The sequence below is a fragment of the Trachurus japonicus genome, chromosome 5 (genome assembly GCF_045865225.1).
Source record: "Trachurus japonicus isolate A0001 chromosome 5, Traja_1.0".
NCBI classification, from domain to species: domain Eukaryota; kingdom Metazoa; phylum Chordata; class Actinopteri; order Carangiformes; family Carangidae; genus Trachurus; species Trachurus japonicus.
This window is the reverse complement of record NC_140911.1, coordinates 26,791,837-26,812,992: the sequence shown is the minus strand read 5'-3', so window position 1 is coordinate 26,812,992 and position 21,156 is coordinate 26,791,837. Positions and strand designations below refer to the sequence as shown.

The 21,156-nt window shown below is 40.7% G+C and overlaps 1 protein-coding gene across 2 annotated transcripts in view; it reads left to right on the top strand.

The window, feature by feature from the left end:
• The window catches only part of LOC146987731 (metabotropic glutamate receptor 4-like), a 194,356-nt gene that overhangs the window by 101,292 nt on the left and 71,908 nt on the right, over nucleotides 1-21,156 (top strand). For both annotated transcript variants that reach the window (XM_085777071.1, XM_085777073.1), the window contains exon 3: nucleotides 1,453-1,669. In XM_085777071.1, coding sequence (XP_085633197.1) covers nucleotides 1,453-1,669 — 217 coding nt within the window. The remainder of the gene's footprint in view (nucleotides 1-1,452; nucleotides 1,670-21,156) is intronic.

The following is a 21,156-nucleotide window of genomic DNA, read 5'->3' as shown; positions in this document are numbered from 1 at the left end:
TGCAGCCTCAAGCATTTAAAACGCTTTACGAACACAAAACCATGTAGCAGCTGCAGAAGTGAAACAAGAATATATATAGATACAATCTTTCTTTTATTACTTTATTTCTGTCAAAGTAAGAGGCAACATCTCTTGATGACCCTTGCTCACAATCTGATATGCTCATCATCTCAGCTTGTGAACTGGGCAGCCGGCAGCAGCACAGGGGAGCACTGAGGCGGGGTGTTAAAAGGCTCAGTGGGGGGTTCAGGATCAGACGCCCTGTTTTGAGTCTCAAAAAGAATGCAGCTTGTTGGATGCCATCAAACCGTTCTTTGAAAATCTGGATATCATTTCTCCTTGTCTCATCTTTATTCCTTTGTCAGACATAAAAACAGAAATAATTGTTTTTGGAGCCAAAGAAGCACAATTTAAAAGTCACGTTCAGATGAAACGTTAAAGACCCTTGAAGTAAGCCAGAACACTTGGTCTAGTCACGGAGTTGCACCTTCATTTTAATTGCCATATTAAGCAGTTGTTATCTCAAGAATATATCATGAGGATTTAGAAAGACTTATTTATTTATTTTTAAAGCATTTTTGGGGCATTTTTTTGGATTGTATAGTATAGATGGACAGGAAATGGGAGGCAGGGAGAGGGGGAATGACATGCAGTGAAGGGCCGCCCGATGCGGGATTCGAACCTGTAGCCTCAGCACGCTCTACCAACTGCGCCACACGAAGCCCCTAGAGAAACGTATTAATGCGTTGAACTTCATTAAGCTTACAGTTCCTTTAAAGGGCTCTTTGAAAAAGCAGCTTGCTCAAAACATCCCCAGTAAAAGCAGAAAAGTAGATCACATTACTGCAGCTCTCTGATCTCTGCACTGGCCTCTTCTTTGTCAGAGGACTGACTTTAAAACACTCCTGCAGCACTGAACGGCTTAGACATTTCTCATCTGCTGCAATACATTATGAAGCATCGAGACCTCTCAGATGGTCTGGGACTGGGACAGGTCTGCTTACTGTTCCTGGAGTCAGTTTTTATGCTCCATGAAACCAGAAAACCTGAGGTTTGTTCCAGCTCCAGATAGTTTAATTCAAGCCTTAAGAGTGTGTGTGTAGCAGCCTTTTATTGAATTAAATCTGGGACTATTTATTCATATCCTGCACTACACTGTCGCTGCACTGTAATTTGTATTCTTCTGTTTAATGTAGCTTATGTTTATCCCCTATTTTGCTTCACTCTTTTTAAATCCTATCTTTATGTGTCTCTTTGTCTTAATACCTTTTATGTCTCATGTATAGCACTTTGAATTGCCTTGTTGCTGAAAGGTGTTACACAACTACTGTAACTCGCCCTGTCTCTATATTCCTCTCTTCCCTCCCACAACTATTATCATACAGTATCTCTTAACTATTCACGGGAAGCCACTTCAAGCTGATTCTATTGTCAATATCCTTTGCTTTGCAGATTCCCCAGGTGAGCTACGCCTCCACGGCTCCAGAGCTCAGTGATAACACCCGCTATGACTTCTTCTCCCGCGTGGTGCCTCCGGACACCTACCAGGCCCAGGCCATGGTGGACATTGTGAAGGCCATGAGCTGGAACTACGTCTCCACAGTGGCCTCTGAGGGAAACTACGGAGAAAGTGGCGTCGATGCTTTCATTCAGAAGTCTCGGGAGGACGGTGAGTACACTCGGCTTCGTATATCATTACCACCGAGCCATAGGAAGATGTTATTCCTGCGAACACACCGCACTGCAGAAAATCGTTGAAGCTCGGAGACATGCAAGCAAAAATCAATTAGTTAGGTCAAATGTTAGATTTGATCCCAGAGCACATATACAGCCAGAAAGTGATGATAAACTTTAATATGTAACATTACAGAACATTCAAGGGCTTGAAAACAGCACAGGATGTCTGACTACAGTTACAGTTACAGTATGTTGTGAAGGACGGTGCAGCTCCATTCACTTACAGAAGAATCAAACTATAGAATCAAGAGAGCTGCTGAACTCGCTGAGGACTTACTGTAAAGAGCAACTTCATGCCGTGTTTCAGCTTGAACATGGCCTTTTGCTACAAAAAAAGAAAGAAAAAATGGATCCACGCCCTGACCTGCACCACTTGTCCCCTGTGGTACCCGTAACCTTTGATACTCCCACCCCCCCTCCTCACTGTAGCTCTGTCAGACCATTTCTGCAGAGTTCCTCTATCTCTACCTGATCTGAACAGAAACATTTTAGCATCAGTCGTTTGAATATCGACTATAATAGCATCTGACAGTCATTCATAATTCATCGAACCATTATACCGGCCAGCGACGGCTTTTGCACGCTTTTTTTTTTTGTGGGTTTGCATCCAGTTACTGACAAAAGCAAAATAACTTTTGTTGTATAATGAACTAAACAGATTGTACCCATCATAATTTTATGTTGGAGTAAACTGACAGACAGTTCATTTAAAAACTCTAAAAAACTGTTACTTTCTGTCTATGTTGTCTGTTCTCCATCTCTGTATCTGTTCAGCCACGTATGTGTAAATGCTTTCATATACCAATATCCTTGTAATCTGTCATACACTTGTTGCTGACTAAGTTAGTCTAATTTCCAGACAGACTTTTGTAATACTATGCAAATTGAACACTAGCACAAAGGTCAAATTAAACTACTGAAGTTGGACTTCGGCGCTCATGTTGGCCTGTCTGCTGGGTATCGGTTTGCCACAGTTAACAGCTGTCTTTCTGAGTTTGTTTTGGAGTTTGGCACAAAGTGTTAAAAATTGCTATTAAGATTCAAGATTCTTTATTTGTCACATGCATAGTATTAAAAAATACTATGCAGTATATTAAAAAAAATGCTGTAAAGTATACATTCACTTATTTTTAGTTTACTGCGCTGATAGAGTCCAGGCCAGATATACAGGTTCAGTGAACATGTTCTGGGAGAAAAGGGCTGAATTTGTGAAACATTATCCCATAAATTTTATGTGCAACACGATTTTTTTTCGTATTTTTCCTACTTTACGAGTCTTTGGACCATCTTCCCTCTGTTTGTTCCAAATCCAACAAATCACTCTACTGAAGAAGTTCCCAAGGAGTGTGAGTGTTTTGGTTGACTAAGTACAAGTTTAATTAAATGGATGAGACTTTAAGGTGCCCCGTTCATGTCTCTCACTTGCACTGTGCCTGGACAGAATGAGACCAACTTGGCTGCGGATGCTCATCAATTATGTCTGTCACTCCCTGAACACTTAATCGCCTGGGCACGAGTCAGGGACAGCTGGGGGAAGGAAAATAAGTCACGCTGGGTGAAAAATGTCAGGGATTTTATCAGGGTTGAAAAATCTAGAAATGCATGTCTCTGCAAATTGTATCCAAGTTTGAAGTCAGTGGAGATAAACACCGATTCCATGCGATCATATTGCAGCAGATGGTTGAGGCGCAGTTATTTAGACAGTGTCACATGTGCAGGATGAGAAAAACATATTCAGTGCAATCACATACCGTATGCCAATTTTAAACCATCATCCTCATCTGATGAGACGTTTCCTTACAAATATTTGGACACATTTGAGCTCAGTACCGTGAATCTGTGAGTAACTCGTGTTGCTAGAAGTAGTTTTTTCCTCCAGTCTCTAAATCACTGAGTGAGTGCACATCATGTAGAAACCAACACTGATGGAAAAGTGATGACTGAATACAGCTCTGACCACAAGTTCATTTACATAAATACAGTTGAACACTGTCAGCAATATTAAGGAGATGGTTCTGCTTAGACTGCAGGTAAACACAGTTTGAACCATATTAACTAATTTCTAATAGTAATGAATAACAGGAATATCAATAACAATAACAACCACCAACACAACACAGCAACAGTTGTAATAGGGTTACTTCCATTGTTCATTTCATATCCATGTAAATACTGCATTTTCCACCAGTAACTTTGTACAGTGCATTTCTATTCAGTATCATTATACTTGTTAATTTATGTGAATTATAGAATAGAATAGAATAAAACTTTATTGATCCCTGAGTGGGGATAGAGAAGTACATACTGAGTCAACCTTTGAATGTAAAGTCCATTCTAGGTTTTCTTCAGCCCTCAGTAGATAAATATCTCTCTGCCCAACACTTATGGAATCAAAGTAATTGGCTTTATAAAATCAACAGATATTAGCTATAAGATATTTTCCTGCCAAGTGATTAGCATTTAGTTTGGTCTCTTAATTGAACTGCTGTCCATTACTGCATTATGTCAGCAAGAGTCTGGAAAGATTTCATAATGATATTGTGATACAGAAATACTTGTAATGTAATGCTGCACTTTTGCTCTTGCTTTGCCAGATAGCATTGTTTGAGTGAATGCACCAAGAAAATAATCTGAAAGGGCAAATTATCTGAGTCAGCTCTTCCAGCAGCGACCCTGGCAGCCCAGCAGCCACCTGCTTGGAGTTGCACCAGCACAGCTTTCCCCTCTGTCCCTTCAGAGAGTTTGCAAATATAACCGAGTACAATCCTGGTAAAAAGCAGATGATGAAAGGTAAATAAGAATTCCAGGTGGGGTTTTTTCCTCTCCTTTTGTATCTCTTCTGTCTGTGCAAACATTGCACAGTGCTTGGAGGCAGTGGCCTTCGGTGTTCCTCCTCGTGGGGTATTTGAGGTGAGCAGCTTCTCATCTCAAATTCACATACTCAGACATTGACCTACACCAGGCACCACGAGGGAGAGACATAACAGCAGATGTAGGATATACAGAGAAATAGAAAGAGATCGCTTTGCTTTGAAAAATCCACTTCAGAAACATCAGATATGTGACAGTGGCTCTGTGCTTAAACATCAAATATTAACTCAGAACTCATGCCACTGATAATGCTATATACTAAGACTAGAGCTGTGGTGTGAAGGCTTCTAAGAGTAATATTCAAACAAATCTTTTTCTTGACCTCTTGCAGTTTTATTTAATAAACAGGGAAAGACTGTCAGGCAAACCTCAACAGAAGGGCCTATATCACCAAGTTATTTGGAGGGAGCATTTTAACTGATGTATTCCCCGGCTTATAACAGACGAAATATACTTTATTTCTTTAATTTCACAAGGCCTATTTTCTGAGATGCGCACAGTTTTGGAAATGGAAAGTTCGTTATAGTCAACTGGGGTATACTTCACGGACGCTTACTGCTTACTACCTTGGTATTTATGAATAAAAGATTCATTTTAAGCGCAGCCTTTAAGGAAAGAATGGGGGAGGGAGACGGCCTGTCGAGTGTGGACCACTGGGCAGAAGAAGCCCACAGAGCCTCATCTTTGGCTGCAGACAGCCCTTCTCTGCAGAGATGTTGATTACTGTAGAGCACGCCCCAATAGATGTCATTAATCAAGTTAATGAAACACAATGTCAATAAGAACCCTAACAAGATTTCCTTGCAAACCAATGGCCTGCCTGACATCAACATGAGAAACCCTGCTAATGGAGTAACTGCCGTCCCTGTTTGATGAGGAGGATTACAAGCATTAGACACAGAGCTGGGATGAATAAGCACATGCAGGGAATGTAAAATGAAGAAGACGAAGGAGAAGAGGAAGACGAAAAGGGGAACACAAACAACTCTGCATTGCTCCTGGGTGATTTATTTGCAGATGCAGAGAACAGACAATATTAGACTGGGTCGAGGTTATTCCTGGTAACAAAGTAAAATATGAACTGCGTTGGAAGACAGTGGAGCCTAATTACACTTTATTAACTGATTCCTAATAATAAAGATCTGTTGATTCATCTCAAGTTTGCTCTTTGAATAATTAATTTAACAGATCAGGCTGGCAATCTTTTACATTTCTCGTCCACAGATCCGAATAAAAGATCAAAACCGACAACATGTCTGTCCATCTCTCAGTAGTCTCCAGCTTCCCCTGCCTACATGTTGCTCTCAGCCCTCAGCCAGAAAAGGTTAATCTTCAAAGACAGCTCAAAATGTGCACTTAACTTTTTACAGATAAAAACCTGATTTCTATCCTCAGACAGTATAAGACACTGTTGTTTAAAGCAAACATTACATGAATAGGAGTGAATGGCATCTTATTTGTGGCCTATTTTTTAGCTGTGACAGCACATAAACATTTGAAGGAAGAGTCATTCTAATGTCTGTTTGCTGCGGGGGCTACATTTACTCCTGTCAGCCAAATATGTCATTTGCATAGGTGTGTCCAAACTTCTACGCACAACTGTATTAAAGCAGTGTGTTGTGGTGGTGGTGGGGGGTTGAAATAAGTTGATGATTTTGCTTTTTCAGTGTGAATTGTAGTACACTAGTGCAATCTTCAGACATATCCTTAATTAACAACCATATACGTTTCAAGGAGAATAGATGGGTGAAGTAGCAGGCTGAGCAGGTAGTGATTGGACTAGGGGAAGAGGCACGGCTCCAATCAGAGCATCAGGGACACATTTGAACATCTGTGTGCTAAATGGCCGCAGTCATCCAGGGAAGAGATCACAGCACACTCAGCGATGTTCCTGCTTCCCTCCATATGGCCTTTTAATCTCCAGTTCACACTCCTGGGTGACGTGTCAGCCAGTTATGTCTTTATTTATTATTTGACATCACACAAATGACCCCTGAGTGCCTGAGATATGTCCTGTTGCAATTTGTTTAAACAATTACTTGTCATTGCTTAATTGGGCAAAGCGAATGGCTGAATAATCATCACTCATCTTCTCCCTCCCTCTCTCACTCTCTCCCTCTATCTCCCTGTCATTTGGGGGTCAGTGACATCATGGTTATTTATCTCTTTTAATGCAGGGAAATCATAAATTCCTATTCTCTTAAGCAAATACTGCTGCATGGACTGTGATCTTCAGGCACTGCATCCGCTTTTACCAGTGTGTTACCTCTGACATCTTGCTGCACTTATTAACACGGGGATACAGATACACATTATCACAATCTCCTGTAGAGAACCATGTGCTTTGTAATGAAAATGTACATTAGTAAATATTCAAACAGGGAAGGATATAAATTAGAGAAACTGTGTTGCTGATCCAATCAAGAGAGCAGAAAACCAAAGCAATGGATTAGGGTGTGGGGGAGGTTACGGGGGATGCTGCAGTTTAATTTATCCTGAAGTACCCGGGGGATGCTGCACAAATTGGCCACAAAATGCAATGTGAATTGGTGTAGATAAGGTTAGTGGCTGTAAAGCTAATACAGAATATGAATATTTACATGGAAAATAAAAAAAGATTGTGGATCAGCACCAAATATGTTTCCTATCAATAGGCTGCTATGTTGTCACATGCCTATTCACATTTGCTCCGTGTCAGGTTGTATCCAAAAGAAATTCTGACTTGAAGAATTATAAAAAGCAGCACATTTAACAAACTTAATAGACTTAATAGAGTTGTGTCGTGATGATATTTAACTGTGTCTTAATCTTTCCCAACTGTAAAGTAGAGGAGGGGTTTCAATTAGACGACATAAAACAGTTCTGTAAATTGGACATGCAACTGATCTGGATTATAATTCTGCAACTAATCCACACAGTTTGTCTTCATTAGAACATATCCATATCTCCTCTGTCAGAAGGATAAGATGTTCACAGCATCCATTAGCACTTTATGAACATCCTTGTGTAACTGTATTATCTTTTGATTAGGGTTGAATACAATATTGATTTGTCATTCATTCATTCAGTATTACAAAGATTTGCAGACAACACGTTAGAGAACTAAACCACAACACTGTCTTTCTTTAAAAGACTTGCAGCAGTGAATGTTGAAATTACCTTAACTGAATAAATACAGTCATTGCTGTGCAATTACACAGGATTTGATTTGAAAATAATCACATGGCTGATTTTACATTGAAACAAAAGAGAGGGTTCATGCTAACAAGGTTATGTCTTATTTAGAAAAACTATCTTAATTTGCCTGTGAAACAATTGTGTTTGTAAAACAGGTCAGTCAGTTCTGTCGACACTGAGAGAGTGTCCAGAATTTTACTAAGCTAACTAGCCTGCTATGGACGGGTTTCTTGTGTACAAACAATACTAGGTGCGTGCGCAACTAAGGGTCAAAAGACTGCTTCGGACTGAACTGATATCAATGTAGATGCCGTATTGTTTGTAGGGCTGCAGCCGATATCCGAGTCCTCGCTCGGCTTGGGCGGTATCCGAGTGCCATTTCACTACTCTAATGTGGGGCACAATTTGGACACGTTAGCGCGATTTACCGCATGTTAAATATTATTTTTAGTTTTATGACACCAGTGCTGCACAGACTCTCGCCGCCTTTAGGACCTTCGAGAATCCGCCCTTTTATTGGCCTGTCCTGGAGCCATAATCTTCTTCTTTTTTTAACAAACGGATGAGATCCCCTCAGGATATTATACAACTTCCATCCATCCTTTTGTCAGTTTGTGCGGTTAACAGCACAACAACTCCTTGTCCTTTTCTTTTGCTGCTTTACTCTTTACGCTTGTAAACAATGAGCAATGTCCGGCTTTCTGCCCCCTGGCTGCGCGCGCAAATCTGCCATGACGTTGCACAGAAACCCGTCTATAGGATTTTGTGTTGAACTGTGCGGTGTTACATTTAGAGGAGGCGTGCCTCATGTAGCTACAAACATAAAAATAAATACATATTGATTTAGTATAAAACTGTGCTCCTGTAAAAAAAAAAAAAAATGCAGCAAAAGGTTGTTTGTGCAGCAGGTGACCCATCGTTGCATTTTGTTGCTAGGCGACATCTAGTGGTTGAAGTAATTATGACAGGGGCGAAGGTAAAAATGCAGCAACAACGTCCATGAGTAGGTTGACAAGCGTGACACAGGAGAGTGGTGTTTGATTTCCATGTGGAAGCAGCATTGTATGTTGTTTCTTGTTCGTCAGCCACGTCTTCATTATTGTAACCATGGCAACAAAGATTATCTAACTGTTGGGGGAGTACAAGTCATTATGGTAATCATCGTATCCATGGTAATTAAGGCAGGTAAGCTAGTCTTGGTACAGTCTAAAATATTTATTATCGCAACCATGACAACCATGCATGGCCCATCGTAGGGGTGTTATAGTGACAACTCCTCAGGGTTGTCACTTAATATAACATTGTATTATATAATATTGTATAGAAGATAAAAAAAAAAAAGTATGGTTGTTCATGTTGGAGGATCACCAACCACAGCCCCAGTGATAAACTTGAATGAACACCTCGGACAGTTTGAACTAACTTGATGACAGAGCAGTTGGACTTAAAGGGATAGTTCACCCAAAATTCAAATATCACTCATTATCTACTCACCCTCATGTCAACTAAGAGCTGTGAGAATTTTCAGAGTCCTCCGTCCCTTCTCTGAGTTACGGGGGGGTCCGCGCAGCAGTATTTGTCTATAATGGTTGTCAATGGATACCAACTTTCTTCATCCAAAAAGACACACCAAAAAACATCCAAATACCTCCATACTGCTTGTATGTAATGTCCCTCTTGTATTGAAGCCCCAACATGAGAAATTGTTCCGCCGGAAGAGCAGTGAACTGAGACACTGGGAGTTTCCGCTACAAACAAGCTTAAAATATAGACTTGTGACTCGTGTTTGGATGTTTTTTGGTGTGTCTTTCTGGACGAAGAAAGTTGGTATCCATTGACAACCATTATATGGACAAATACTGCTGCGCGGACCCCCCCGTAACTCAGAGAAGGAACGGAGCACTCTGAAAATTCTCACAGCTCTTAGTTGACATGAGGGTGAGTAGATAATGAGTGAAATTAGAATTTTGGGTGAACTATCTCTTTAATAACAGCATTTTATAGATGATATTCAATGTTATGTTGTTGATATAATGTATTTTATCTGCCTTTCGTAGTGTTGTTGCTCTTGGCTTTTACTGTTTGTACTGCTAAAAACATGAAAAGCTTCATGTTTTGTTATGAGGCCAGTTTATTTTCCTACTTCCCCAGCTTGCTGTTTGCTAGCTGCCTCTGTGCCACCACCATGTGACACTGACTCCACAACTGGGGTGTGTGGGGGGGAATTGCTTCTGGGGGAAAAAAAAGACATTTGTGTTTGACTTCTTAAGAAAGAAAGAGCTGTGGATGTAACATTTCCCAGGAGCGCTTCGCTTCCACAGAACATGTGTGATGCCTGTTTCTCCACCACATTACAAAAGTCTAAAACAGGCTAGCACTCTGTGACCTGATTCACACAACACCATTGTGTTTCATGTGTCAGCTAAAGAATCTCTCTCAAAGGGGATGATACATAGATTTGCCCAGTGCCTGTTGATGCGAAAGACTTAATGTTTTTCTGTGGAAGTTGTTGTATTCTTGCACTACGCCTCCAAGAGGTCACTTGACAATTAATCGGTGTGAACAGAAGCAAGACATCTGTTTCCTTAGGTTTTTTGTAGTAGCTCAACATCAACAGAAAATCTTTCCCTCGCTTGCCGAGGTGTCTGCCACCGCTCATTCTAATGTACTTAATTCTTAATTGGATTAATCCACACAAATCAATGCTGCTGCGTCTGAAAATAATCTTGTGTATTTACAGCACATCGCTCTGTGTGCTCCAGACACCCAACGCGGCGTTGTAACACGTAAACAGTGACAGACAGAAACTGTTTTTCTGGGAAGAGAAGCCAAACTTGATTATTTGTCTCAGGTTGATAATATTTCCAGAGATTCTGTTTTTTTGTTCCTGAAATTTCTCCCCATTTGGGCAGTAGTAATACTGGGAGAGGTCTGGACGTTAATTATTATGTGGACCTTATATGTTTCTTTATCCCCCCGTCCCCCACCCACACCCTCAAACACTGACTGGAAATACCTAATTTATTTTAGTTGTTATAATCTGTGGGAGTCTCTCTCTCTCTCCCTGAGAAGCATCTGCAGTGTTTCCCACATAATTTCTTATTTGCTCACTTGACATCTGGATCAATCGATCAACCAGACCCATGTAGCCAGTGGCAGAGTAGAGCTACATCAGTCTTGCAATTAGATTATCGATATAAGATTTAACATAAGAAAAGATGAGGATAATATAATCACACTAATCTAAAATAATCAAAAAGGGGTCAAAGTTTAGTCTGAGCATGACATCTCACCTTACATACACTACATCCTAATTCTTTTGTAATGCAGGATCGTTTTTGCTCCATAGCTCTATTTTTGTTGTGTAGCAATGCATGGCATGGCGCTTTGTATGACATGAGTCCAGAAGGAACGCAAACATATCCATCATGCATTTCCCCCCAGAAGTATTGTATCTTTCATGATTACTCCTGCTAATGAGCAGGGTGGAACATGATATTGTTGTAATTAACTTCTCATCTGACTTGAATCTTCACCCTGATAAACACTCTCAAAGCTGTAACCATACTCTATGTACTTCCTGTTGAAACAGGAGGAGTTTTATCTGTTTGCTACAAAAGAAACATAGAGGTATGATTGTACAAAGATGTATAATTAAATTCTTGTTTTGTCCTTTTAGCTAAATGTACAAGTGTAGCTTGAGGTAAAATCAGGTATTGTTTTCCAAGAATAAGCTTCTTTTTTTTCAGGAAGTTCAAGTGGTGCAGGTATTTTTGATTAAACTGTGTCGGCAGGACACACTCTTTGAAAAAATGAAATTTGAAAAATGAAACATTTACTCCATAATTCCACAAACACAGGTTTTATAGATTGATAAAGCCCAGCTTGCAGTTCCCACAGTGCAGTGCATATGGATTTTCCACCATTAATTCAGAGAATCTGGTGATGCCTACACAGGAGGTTACATGTAGCAAGTGAGCTAATTTACCAGAAAATTGATGAGCTTGGTAGACTTTCAGCCACCAATACAAACAACTCTCATTTTTATTTATTTTATTGTGTGTGTGTGCTGTGTGGCTATAGTGAAAACTAGCAACAAGTAAAGATTTTAATTTTCATTGTCAGAAGTTGGAGGTTTTACCTGAAGGTCCACTCTGGATAAGAGCTGGTGAATTTTCATTAAACATGATGATGCTGGTCAGTGGTCACCCATGAAGTTAGCTTGCTTGCTAGTGGGCTGGACTATTTACTATAGTGCTAGCTCAATTGAGAACTCACTAATACCATTGTCCTGCCTAAATTAGCAGGTATATGCGTTTCTAAATGCGGGTAAACCAGATTTCCCACTATGCCAGACAGTCAAGTTAACCTCTCTGTTTGGACTGTGGACACACAGCTGCAAGGAGTGACATCATCACATGCACTTGCACATGCACACAAAGAGACAGTATAGAAACAGGGAGCTGCTAGCCACTGGTAAAATGGATCTGTCACATCTCATCCCCGGGTTGGTGCCTCTGTAAAAGTGCAAGACGCTTGGATCTGTCATTGTGCGTTTATGAAACTTCTCAGAGCTGCATTTACTCTTTCATCTGTGTCTGTGGTGTACCAGTGCTGTGCTGGGCAGGTGACAGGTGTGTCGCAGCTCTGAAAGACGCCACAGCAGGAAAAAGGGGTGAAATTTTCTGTGTTCACCCGGGTGTTTTGTTTACATCGATACCAATTGGAGCTGATAAATACCCTTATTTATTGCCGTCATGAACTCGGTGTGAATGCCAAATGAATCTTTTTTTTGTTTGTTTTTAAGTATGATGTTAGCAGGAGGTTTTTTGGTCCAGTGGAAAAGGTTTTTAAGGCTTAACCATTGTGGCTTGTCAATTTGCTCTGGGAATTAAAAGCAAACCAGGTGACATCAAAGCGTCTCTTACCTGTTTCAGTTGGTCTCTACGATGTAGGCCTACTATAGATTTACCAACTGAAGCAAACTGACATGAAAGGAGAACCATCCTATACATTCCTGCTACAGTACATCTTCACTGTATTGTATGAACACACCTTCATTCTTTTGAGTTAGGAATGATCTTGAAAAGAGGAGCATGGTGCCATTAATTTAAAACGGCAGGGAACAGACTGGATTTCAAAACCAATATCAGTCATTCACACCTGCATTTTTTATACCTTTAGAAATGTGGCTGTATATACACCATTATTGTACTATATGATTTTAATTCAATACCAAACCATTACCTAAGTGTGAATAATCTGTTCCGGTGAAGTTTTTTTTTTTTTTTTTTTCAATTTCTTAAAACCCTATTTTTCCTCTAATGCACTAGGGACCTTGAAGGGTCAATTTGGAAGCAATGGGAGAGGCACCCTTGTGTTAGGAAGGAGGAAGGCAGAGGTAACGCTGTCAGGAGGGAGAGGGGATTGGGGGGTGGGGAGCCTTTTGTGATGGGAAAACATTGGCATGAACCAACCACTGACTGTCAGGGACAAGCAATCTCCATGCACAGTATGTTCAAATAACCTTGATGGTGGAAACTGAATTTAATTTAGCCCCCCAAAAAATAGAACAGGGAAGAAAAAATGTGACACAGTATTTTGAACAAGATTTCCATATGGTAATAGGCTGCACAGTGAGACACAAATAGGATTCCAATTGTCCCATTAGCTCTGATGAAATCAGGGAAATGTCTGGTCCAGGCTAAAGATCAAGCATTGATTGAAGGGAATGTCGGGGATCATAGTTATTTCTGACCAAAGGAATTAGTTTTTCTGTTGCTGTAGAGTATAAGTGCTTCTTCCATGCATTAATGCATTGTGGGTAGATGTTTTCTTTCAAGGCTTCAGTGGGAAAAAATGTCCCCTTTAAAGATAAGCACAAACCATTGGGATTTATGTTCTGCAAAATGCTGATTAATGATTTTTTTTTTTTTTTTAAATCAAGTGTGTGGTTAGCATTCCTTGCCACCAGGCTTTCAGACACATTAAATATTTCCCCTTTGGCTTACCTTATTCTATTCGTTTTTCACCTGTTATACCTAAAGTAACCTAGATTAAAAAGAGAAGAAAAAAGACCTTTCACAGCTTCATAAAAATATGACACTGCCCATCAGTCTTCAAGACAAATGTCTGAGGAAATGCTATAAAGGTCTCTCCTTTGCGCATGTATAAGAGGAAGCAGGCATTTCAGTGGAGGGGACAAAAACAATCAGCCTTCCATTTTGTTTGTTGCCATTTAAAAGTTGAATATAATCCCTCTATTTTCTCCAAAAAATTTCAAACTCACCAAAGAGGTTTGGGAGTTTGCAACTTGAGTGAAAGACGCTGGCTAGCATTCAGAATCTCAAGTGTTATTGAAGACATTACACTGCAGTCATTTTGAAGTTATGGGAGCTCAGCATGAGTGTTTCTAATTTGATTCTGAATGAAGAATAAGGCAAGAATGATTTAGCCTGGCAGGAATCACAGGATAAAATTTTGACACAATGTCAGTTTGACTCAGGGCGTGTCATTTCCATTACAAATGACAAGGCGCTTAACAGTCAGTTGGAACAGAGCGAGGGAGAGGGAGAGGGAGACGAAGGGTGAGGTGTGTGGGTGACACAAAGGCAGGATTGAATTTGAAGGCTGGAATAAAGGAGATGGTTGCAGAACGTAGAGGAACAGCTGTTTGATCAGCCAGCCGTCAACAAGCCACTCTAACTCTGGAGTTTAATTATTCATTTGTTCCATTGTCAGCCTAATGAAGAAGTTATCAGAATAAAACTGCTCGCTTTATGCATATAGAAAACAAACATGCCTCTATATGGCGATCACAATGCAGAGTGCATTCAGGCCCAATCAGCTGCAAAAGATCGGGGTGGGATATGGTTACATTTTTCAGGGCTAAATCTATAATTTTTAATCTCATACTTCCATTTTCCCTCATGCATTGATCCATTTTGTACCATCAGCGAGCTTTGTGAATGGATTAAGCCACCACACAAACAAAGAGAATGTGGTGTCCCAACATCAGCGGCGTGATCAATGGCGGAAACAGCCCGGGTCAACGTTTTCGATGCCTGTGTGTTTACTGAGGCAAAGTATTGGAGTGAGATGGGCTGGAGGAATAGAGGGTGCAAACTGGAATCAATACAACAGCTATCATCATTTGCAGGGTTTATTAATGGCTTTGCCCCGAGCTGGCAAAGAGAGTAACACTCACTTGCATTTAGGCAAGCAACACTTCAGCGTTTATGCAGCTCGCCTCCTATCAATCATCACAGTGTGAGTTGCTCTCAGCAATGGTCCGGCTACCTCCGTTCACCACAGAAACACACCCCCACCTCCTCCTCCTCCCTTCAATCATGTAATGAATGGCATCAATTATGTGGCTGTGCTGCCAAGATATACAAATGATCCAGAATGGGTCAAAGTCTAAAGGCTAGCAGAAGAAAAAGAAAAAAAAGAAGTCAGTTTAATTCAGTTTCTTTCTCTCTGTACTTTGCTGCGGCTCAACAGAGTTTTCATGAATTTTAAAAGGTATATCCACCTGTTCACGATTGACAACAGCATCAGTCACACACAGCACACAGCCGTGAGGCAGCCAGTGTTTCCACCAACAGGTGCTGCCTATCCTCATGGTAGTCAAGAAATTTCCCATTAGTAAAAAAAAAAAGGAGTTTTTCTACTTAGAAGCTATAGAACAGCAGAGAAAAAGACAGTGCTTTTAATGGTTTCTCTGGGTTGTGGCATCTCTCTCTGAAGAGCAGCGGTTCTGTTCAGTCAGACATCATCGCAGTTTAAAGCAAATTAATAAATCCAGTTTCCCTCCTGTCAAATAAAACTGTTTAGTACTAGGTGATAGATGGACAATAAAGAGCTGGAGGTCTGCTATTTTAGAAGTGTACAGAAGAAAAATATGATTGATATAGAGGAAGTAATATGATTAAAAATGTATTTCGACCCAGTGCAGTTCAGTCCGTAAGCTATCAAGCCACAGCAGTGATATAAAGCTTTAATGGAATCATGTAGGAATTACACAACAATAGACTAATGGGATGATTATCTCCTCTTATGAACCATGAAAATGTCAGCTGAAGAATTGGGCCGAGTGTAAAAGCTTAGCGCGGTTCTTCTTCCGTATGGTCCTCTGCTCCTCAGATTACACTACGGTGCCGGCCTCAAGGTGTGGCACTATGTCCATGGGATTAGCCCACTTTAACACACATCCCACTGAGCTGACCCACACTTTTCAAATTGTCGTCCTGCTTGACTGGGTCTACTCCACAGGCCAGGGGACCACATCCGGGATTACCATCTTTTGAACCCAGTGCTACAAAGTACATTGTCATGAACGGGTCTGCAAAGATCCTCTTGTCTTTTCACTATCATCCTCATGCTGCAGCACAAGGCTGGGGGAAATCTGCATTACCTTGTCAAAGACTTAAGTAAATCTGCAGTACCTGCAGTAGCATGATGATGTAAGAGTCAGAGCAGTGAGAAAGAGGCATTTAAAGGTGTAGTCATATTGTACGTGCCATGTGCCGGTTACTGCATTCGCTTTAATGAAGAAAAAAAACGGAGAACATGAAGTTTCTTTTCTTTCTTTCTTTTTTGTCTCGTGCATTTTTCAAGATTAGTCTCCTTTCTTTAAAGTGATTTGCCATAGGACGAAGAAGGCAAGGCAAGGCGAGTTTATTAGTATAGCCCTTTTTTCTTTTTTCTTTTTTTTTTTACAAACTGTTTGTCTCAAAGGGCTTTACATAGCATCATAACATCCCCTTAACAGGGGAAAAAATAACAGGAAAAACCTGAGGCTGACAGAGGACGGATCCCTCACCCAGAACAGGCAGACGTGCAATAGATGTTGTAAAACAGTTTACAACATGGTACAGTATGTACTGTAGGATAAATGGGGATTGTTCAGTCAAGGAAGAGCTGATGAAGGCAGGCTGGGCCACGTACAGGAAAAGCAGGCAGAGCAGCTTAATGAGAAGACATGGTGGACAGGCTGGTTCATAAGCAGGGAGGGCAGGCTGCTTTAGGAGCAGGAGAGGAGGTGATGCAGGCGGTGGTTGGTGCAGAGGAATAAGCCAGGGAGTCATCTGTTATGCATTTTATGTTTGGCCTGTATTCCTCCATCAAGTGTTCTTTTGTCGTCGAACTGGGAGATGAACAATGTTTGCACTCAGCTGTGAATTCTCCACTGAATTCTTGACAAGGCTTGAAAGATAAAGCAGGCATCAAACAGTCAGATCTCCGTGTGTTTCATTGTCAGAGCAGCGTGTCTGTCTCTGCATGTAAATGAGTTTTTTCTTCTTAAAGGTGCTTTCACTTATTTGTTCATAACTATAAAGTTGCAGTTAGTGCCACAAATCCCCATCTGCAGGAGTCATACCAACCAATTTGCAATTAAATAAACAGAGAGATTTTTGTTAAGTGCAACAAAGGTGATTGTTATTTTGTGCAGCATGTTGCAATAACATTAATATTGTGTCCAGACAGAAATACTGGCTACACAAGGTAGACAGACAGTTAAACTAATATTTAAGTAGACACTGCACACATTCAAATCCTCGTTTTAAACAAAGCTGCAGCAAATCTATTTAGCACGTTAGCTAATCCAAATGATCTTTAAATACATGTTCATTCACAGTTCGCCTTCAGTAGAAATATTGGGGATTTTTACTACATTATGCACATTAAACACAAATAAGCACATGGAAATTAACTGAGCTGGCTGTATGGTTGATATGCCATGTCTTTAGGAGAATATCAAAATCTTCCCGTGGCGAAGCCTGAGGTCACCGGCAAATTAAAGCCTCATCATTATCTGACTTGACTCATATTGTTTTTACCAAATGAAATGAGTGGAATTGTGTCTGTAAGGAGTGGCCGAGACATTTCTAGCTGAGGGCAGTGGTTAATGTGCCAGTGTGCGTTAAAAAAATATAAATAAATAAATGGGCTTGGGTACAGCTGTAGCCTGGAGGTTAAAGAATCCAGCCCATAACAGAAAGTTTCCCAGTTTGAGGACTCATTTGAGCTGGGAGAGGCTGACTGCGGGGGGCTGAATCGACTTTGTAACTACTGTCAGCATGTGCCGGAGCACAGCACCAAAGCCAGACCCTAGAGCCCCGCAGGCAAGTGACCATATAACAGTGAAAATATATGCATGTATAAAAATGTATGCCGTCACAAGCCATTTCAGCGCTTGTGTCACTGACTGAGTGGAGATGCACTGTGGCAGTGTTGGACAGCTCGCATGTGTAAATGTGTGAATGTGTGAATGTGTACCTGTCACTAACCCTGCGTGTTATTGCAGAAGCCATTTCTGCTGATGGGAATGTATTATTATTGAAATGGGCTGGACCAAATATGAAGGTAGTTTTCCCGTTAAGAGGAACTCTGATGTGATGAAAGAGTTGATACCCTCATGTGATTTGGTTTTAATCATTTCTTTGTGCTCATGGGTATAAGTTTAATAATTTTATGTACAGGTCTGAGGCAAGAATAAATCAGATACAAACAGAGAAAGCTGGATTTAATTTAAAACAAAGCTTTGGCAGTAAAGTAAAGTTCCTCTGTGGCAAAGGTTCAATCCAGGTTTGGAGACAGGATCCTGTTAGTCTCTACTGAAGGCTCTGGATCATAACCACTGTGCAGCTTTGTATCACTGAACATTAATTAATAGTAGTAGTTAGTAGTAGTATTAATTAAAAGTATAAATTAAAAAGCTGAATTTAATTATTTCATTTGTGTTTTGTTTTTTATACTACCATTAGTGTACAGTATAAAGAATACAAATCATTGTTTATACTGGTCTAAATGCACAGTCCTCACACATAGGAAATTACATTTCACCTCTGAAACTCTGCCTCTGCCATCTGCATCTTTTAGATGTTTATTTTCCTCGTACAACCGCGCAAACATGGGATGTGTGATAGAGAGCTACTTTAAACCTTTCATCGTGGAAATCTTCTTCTTCCTACTATTGTTAAACACTAAACGAGGACATTTTGCACAGTGTTGCCATGCTCTCTACAGAAGCACTCTGAAAGCTCACAAACTCTACCGGTTTTGCAAGTATTTCAAAGTAAAACGGCCTTCACTGCATGACGAAGGCTTTTCTGCAGATTATTTATTATGAACCGAAGGTTTGTTGTCAGAAGTGCTAAAGTACAATACAGTATTTACAAACTGCTTGCTTGTGTCCAACACTGTGATATTCACTGACATTCTGCAACTAGAAAAACATGTTTGAGTTGTGCCAACTCAAGAATGCTGCATGTGCAGAGAAAATGTTGCTCCATGAGATTTCGGGGGAAATTATATCACTGTCGCCTCGAATTCTTTTCATCTTGCTTCTTTGATGCAAAATTGGTTTGGTGCAGCCGAGCACTTAACAACATCACAGGGTGTGAGAAACATTTTCCTTTCAGCACAGGAAACACTGAATACTAGAAATACTCTTTTGGAATATTGTTTTTGTGAGCGGCAACACATACTCCTTTGTTTAATGTTATCTCTTAAGTGCAGCATTAAGATTTGTGTGTCCAATGGCTGGTTACCAAAGACAGTTTTAACACAAAAAGACCATCTCATGACAGACTGCTCTTAAATAGCAAGCAATCGAGAAATCTTCTGAAACTGTTTATCTGAGGACAAACTTACACTTAGTGAGGATATTTAGGGAATGTAAATAAGTCAGCTCCGTCTTTATTATGACTGGATGTCAAAATCTGTTGGAAAAACCATCCACATGGCACACAAGCACAAAGACGCATACAAATACGTTAGGGCGCAATCACTTGAAAACAACCAATAGATCATCCATCAACATGTTTATAGCAGCAGGCCAGGGAGCTGTCTTCATGGAGCCAGATTATTGACGGAGCAAGTGGTCTCACTTGTAACCAGGATAGATTTCCAGGCTGTGCTAGATGCAGTCGTTAACCTGGGCTATGAAAAAAAGCCAGCGCCTACAGCGGGGACGCCCCCCGCAGTCGGATGCCTGAAGGCATATACATAGTGTTGTACACAGCTGGCAAATCACAGCGTGACGTGGGTGTGAATGTCAGATTGTTATGGTTGGAAGGTAATGGGTGGGTGGAGGGAAAAATTTCCACAGCTATTCAACCAGTTTAAGGTGCATAACACATTACCCAAAACGTCTGTCTCTTTCAGCATCTACACAATTCAAAGCCACACACAGACACACACACACACACACACACACATGCTCAACTCTTTCAGATCTATATCATTTCCATTCGTGGCATTTTATATTTTAAAATTGGCACAGATTTTCAGCCAGTTTCTCAGGGAGACACATTAGTGACAAGAGACTGCAGGCAGCCAAAGTAAGAGTTTAGTAGCTGAAACCAACACAAGGTTTCCTCTAGAGGTAAATATAAAATACATAGCAATTATGGTCCATATGTTAAATTCAAGGAAAACTCCCCTTTTCTGCTCTCAAAAAAGTGACAGTGTCAGTGGCTATAATTAAAGGAGCAAGGAGAGATCTCCTGTTATTGACCTGCTAACCCTAACTCTGTAACTGTGCTTTAACCAGGTTACTCAAATGTATGTGAACATGCTGATAAGGATTTATCCTCCAAGCTGAGGCTGTTTAGTTCCCTCTGTCTAACCATCCCTGCAGCCATGCATAGCTAAAAGAAAAGAAAAGTAACCCAGATATCCAGGCTGAGTTATCATGTTGCACTAAACCTGAATCAAAAAAATCAGTGGTGACCTGAATTAAGCGTCTCAGAGAGTTGATAATCCAGGATAACCCAGAAATTTCAAAGGGAGCCTTGAACTGTCTTTATGTGTCAGTGTCTGGACTTTTGCTGGCACCATCCACGTGAAGCTCTGTTTGTGCTGGAGTGAAAGAGCTGCCAAAATGCTTTTTGAGTATTCTCTGTTGAAATGGGTGGTGACTGGCTCTCCCGCTGGTTTTCCTACTGGCACAGTTAACAGCTTTTTGGAGTATGCATACCTTGTGACAGTGCAAATTCAAACACACTGTAACAGACAAGCACTCAGTTACTTCCATTAGTACATTCCCAGGCTGCGCACTGGGTTCACCATCTACTTGCTGTGTAGGATGTGAATTACAACAGGGTTGTGTTGTGTGAAATCTGTCGTTAAGCGTGTACCAGAACAGGCGATGGCAACTTCACATGAATCTACCAGCTGGTTTATGCCCAGATGACTTAGGCTAGGTTGACATGGAAACGGTCTGAACAGAAAACGCAAAAGTGCCATTGCGTTTTTACTTTTTATTTCACTTTTAGACGAGCGTTTCTGGGGTGGAATTCTGCGTGCATACGGTGACGCAAAAGTCTGTGGAATTCATTGTTGTATGCACGCCAGGCGCCAAGG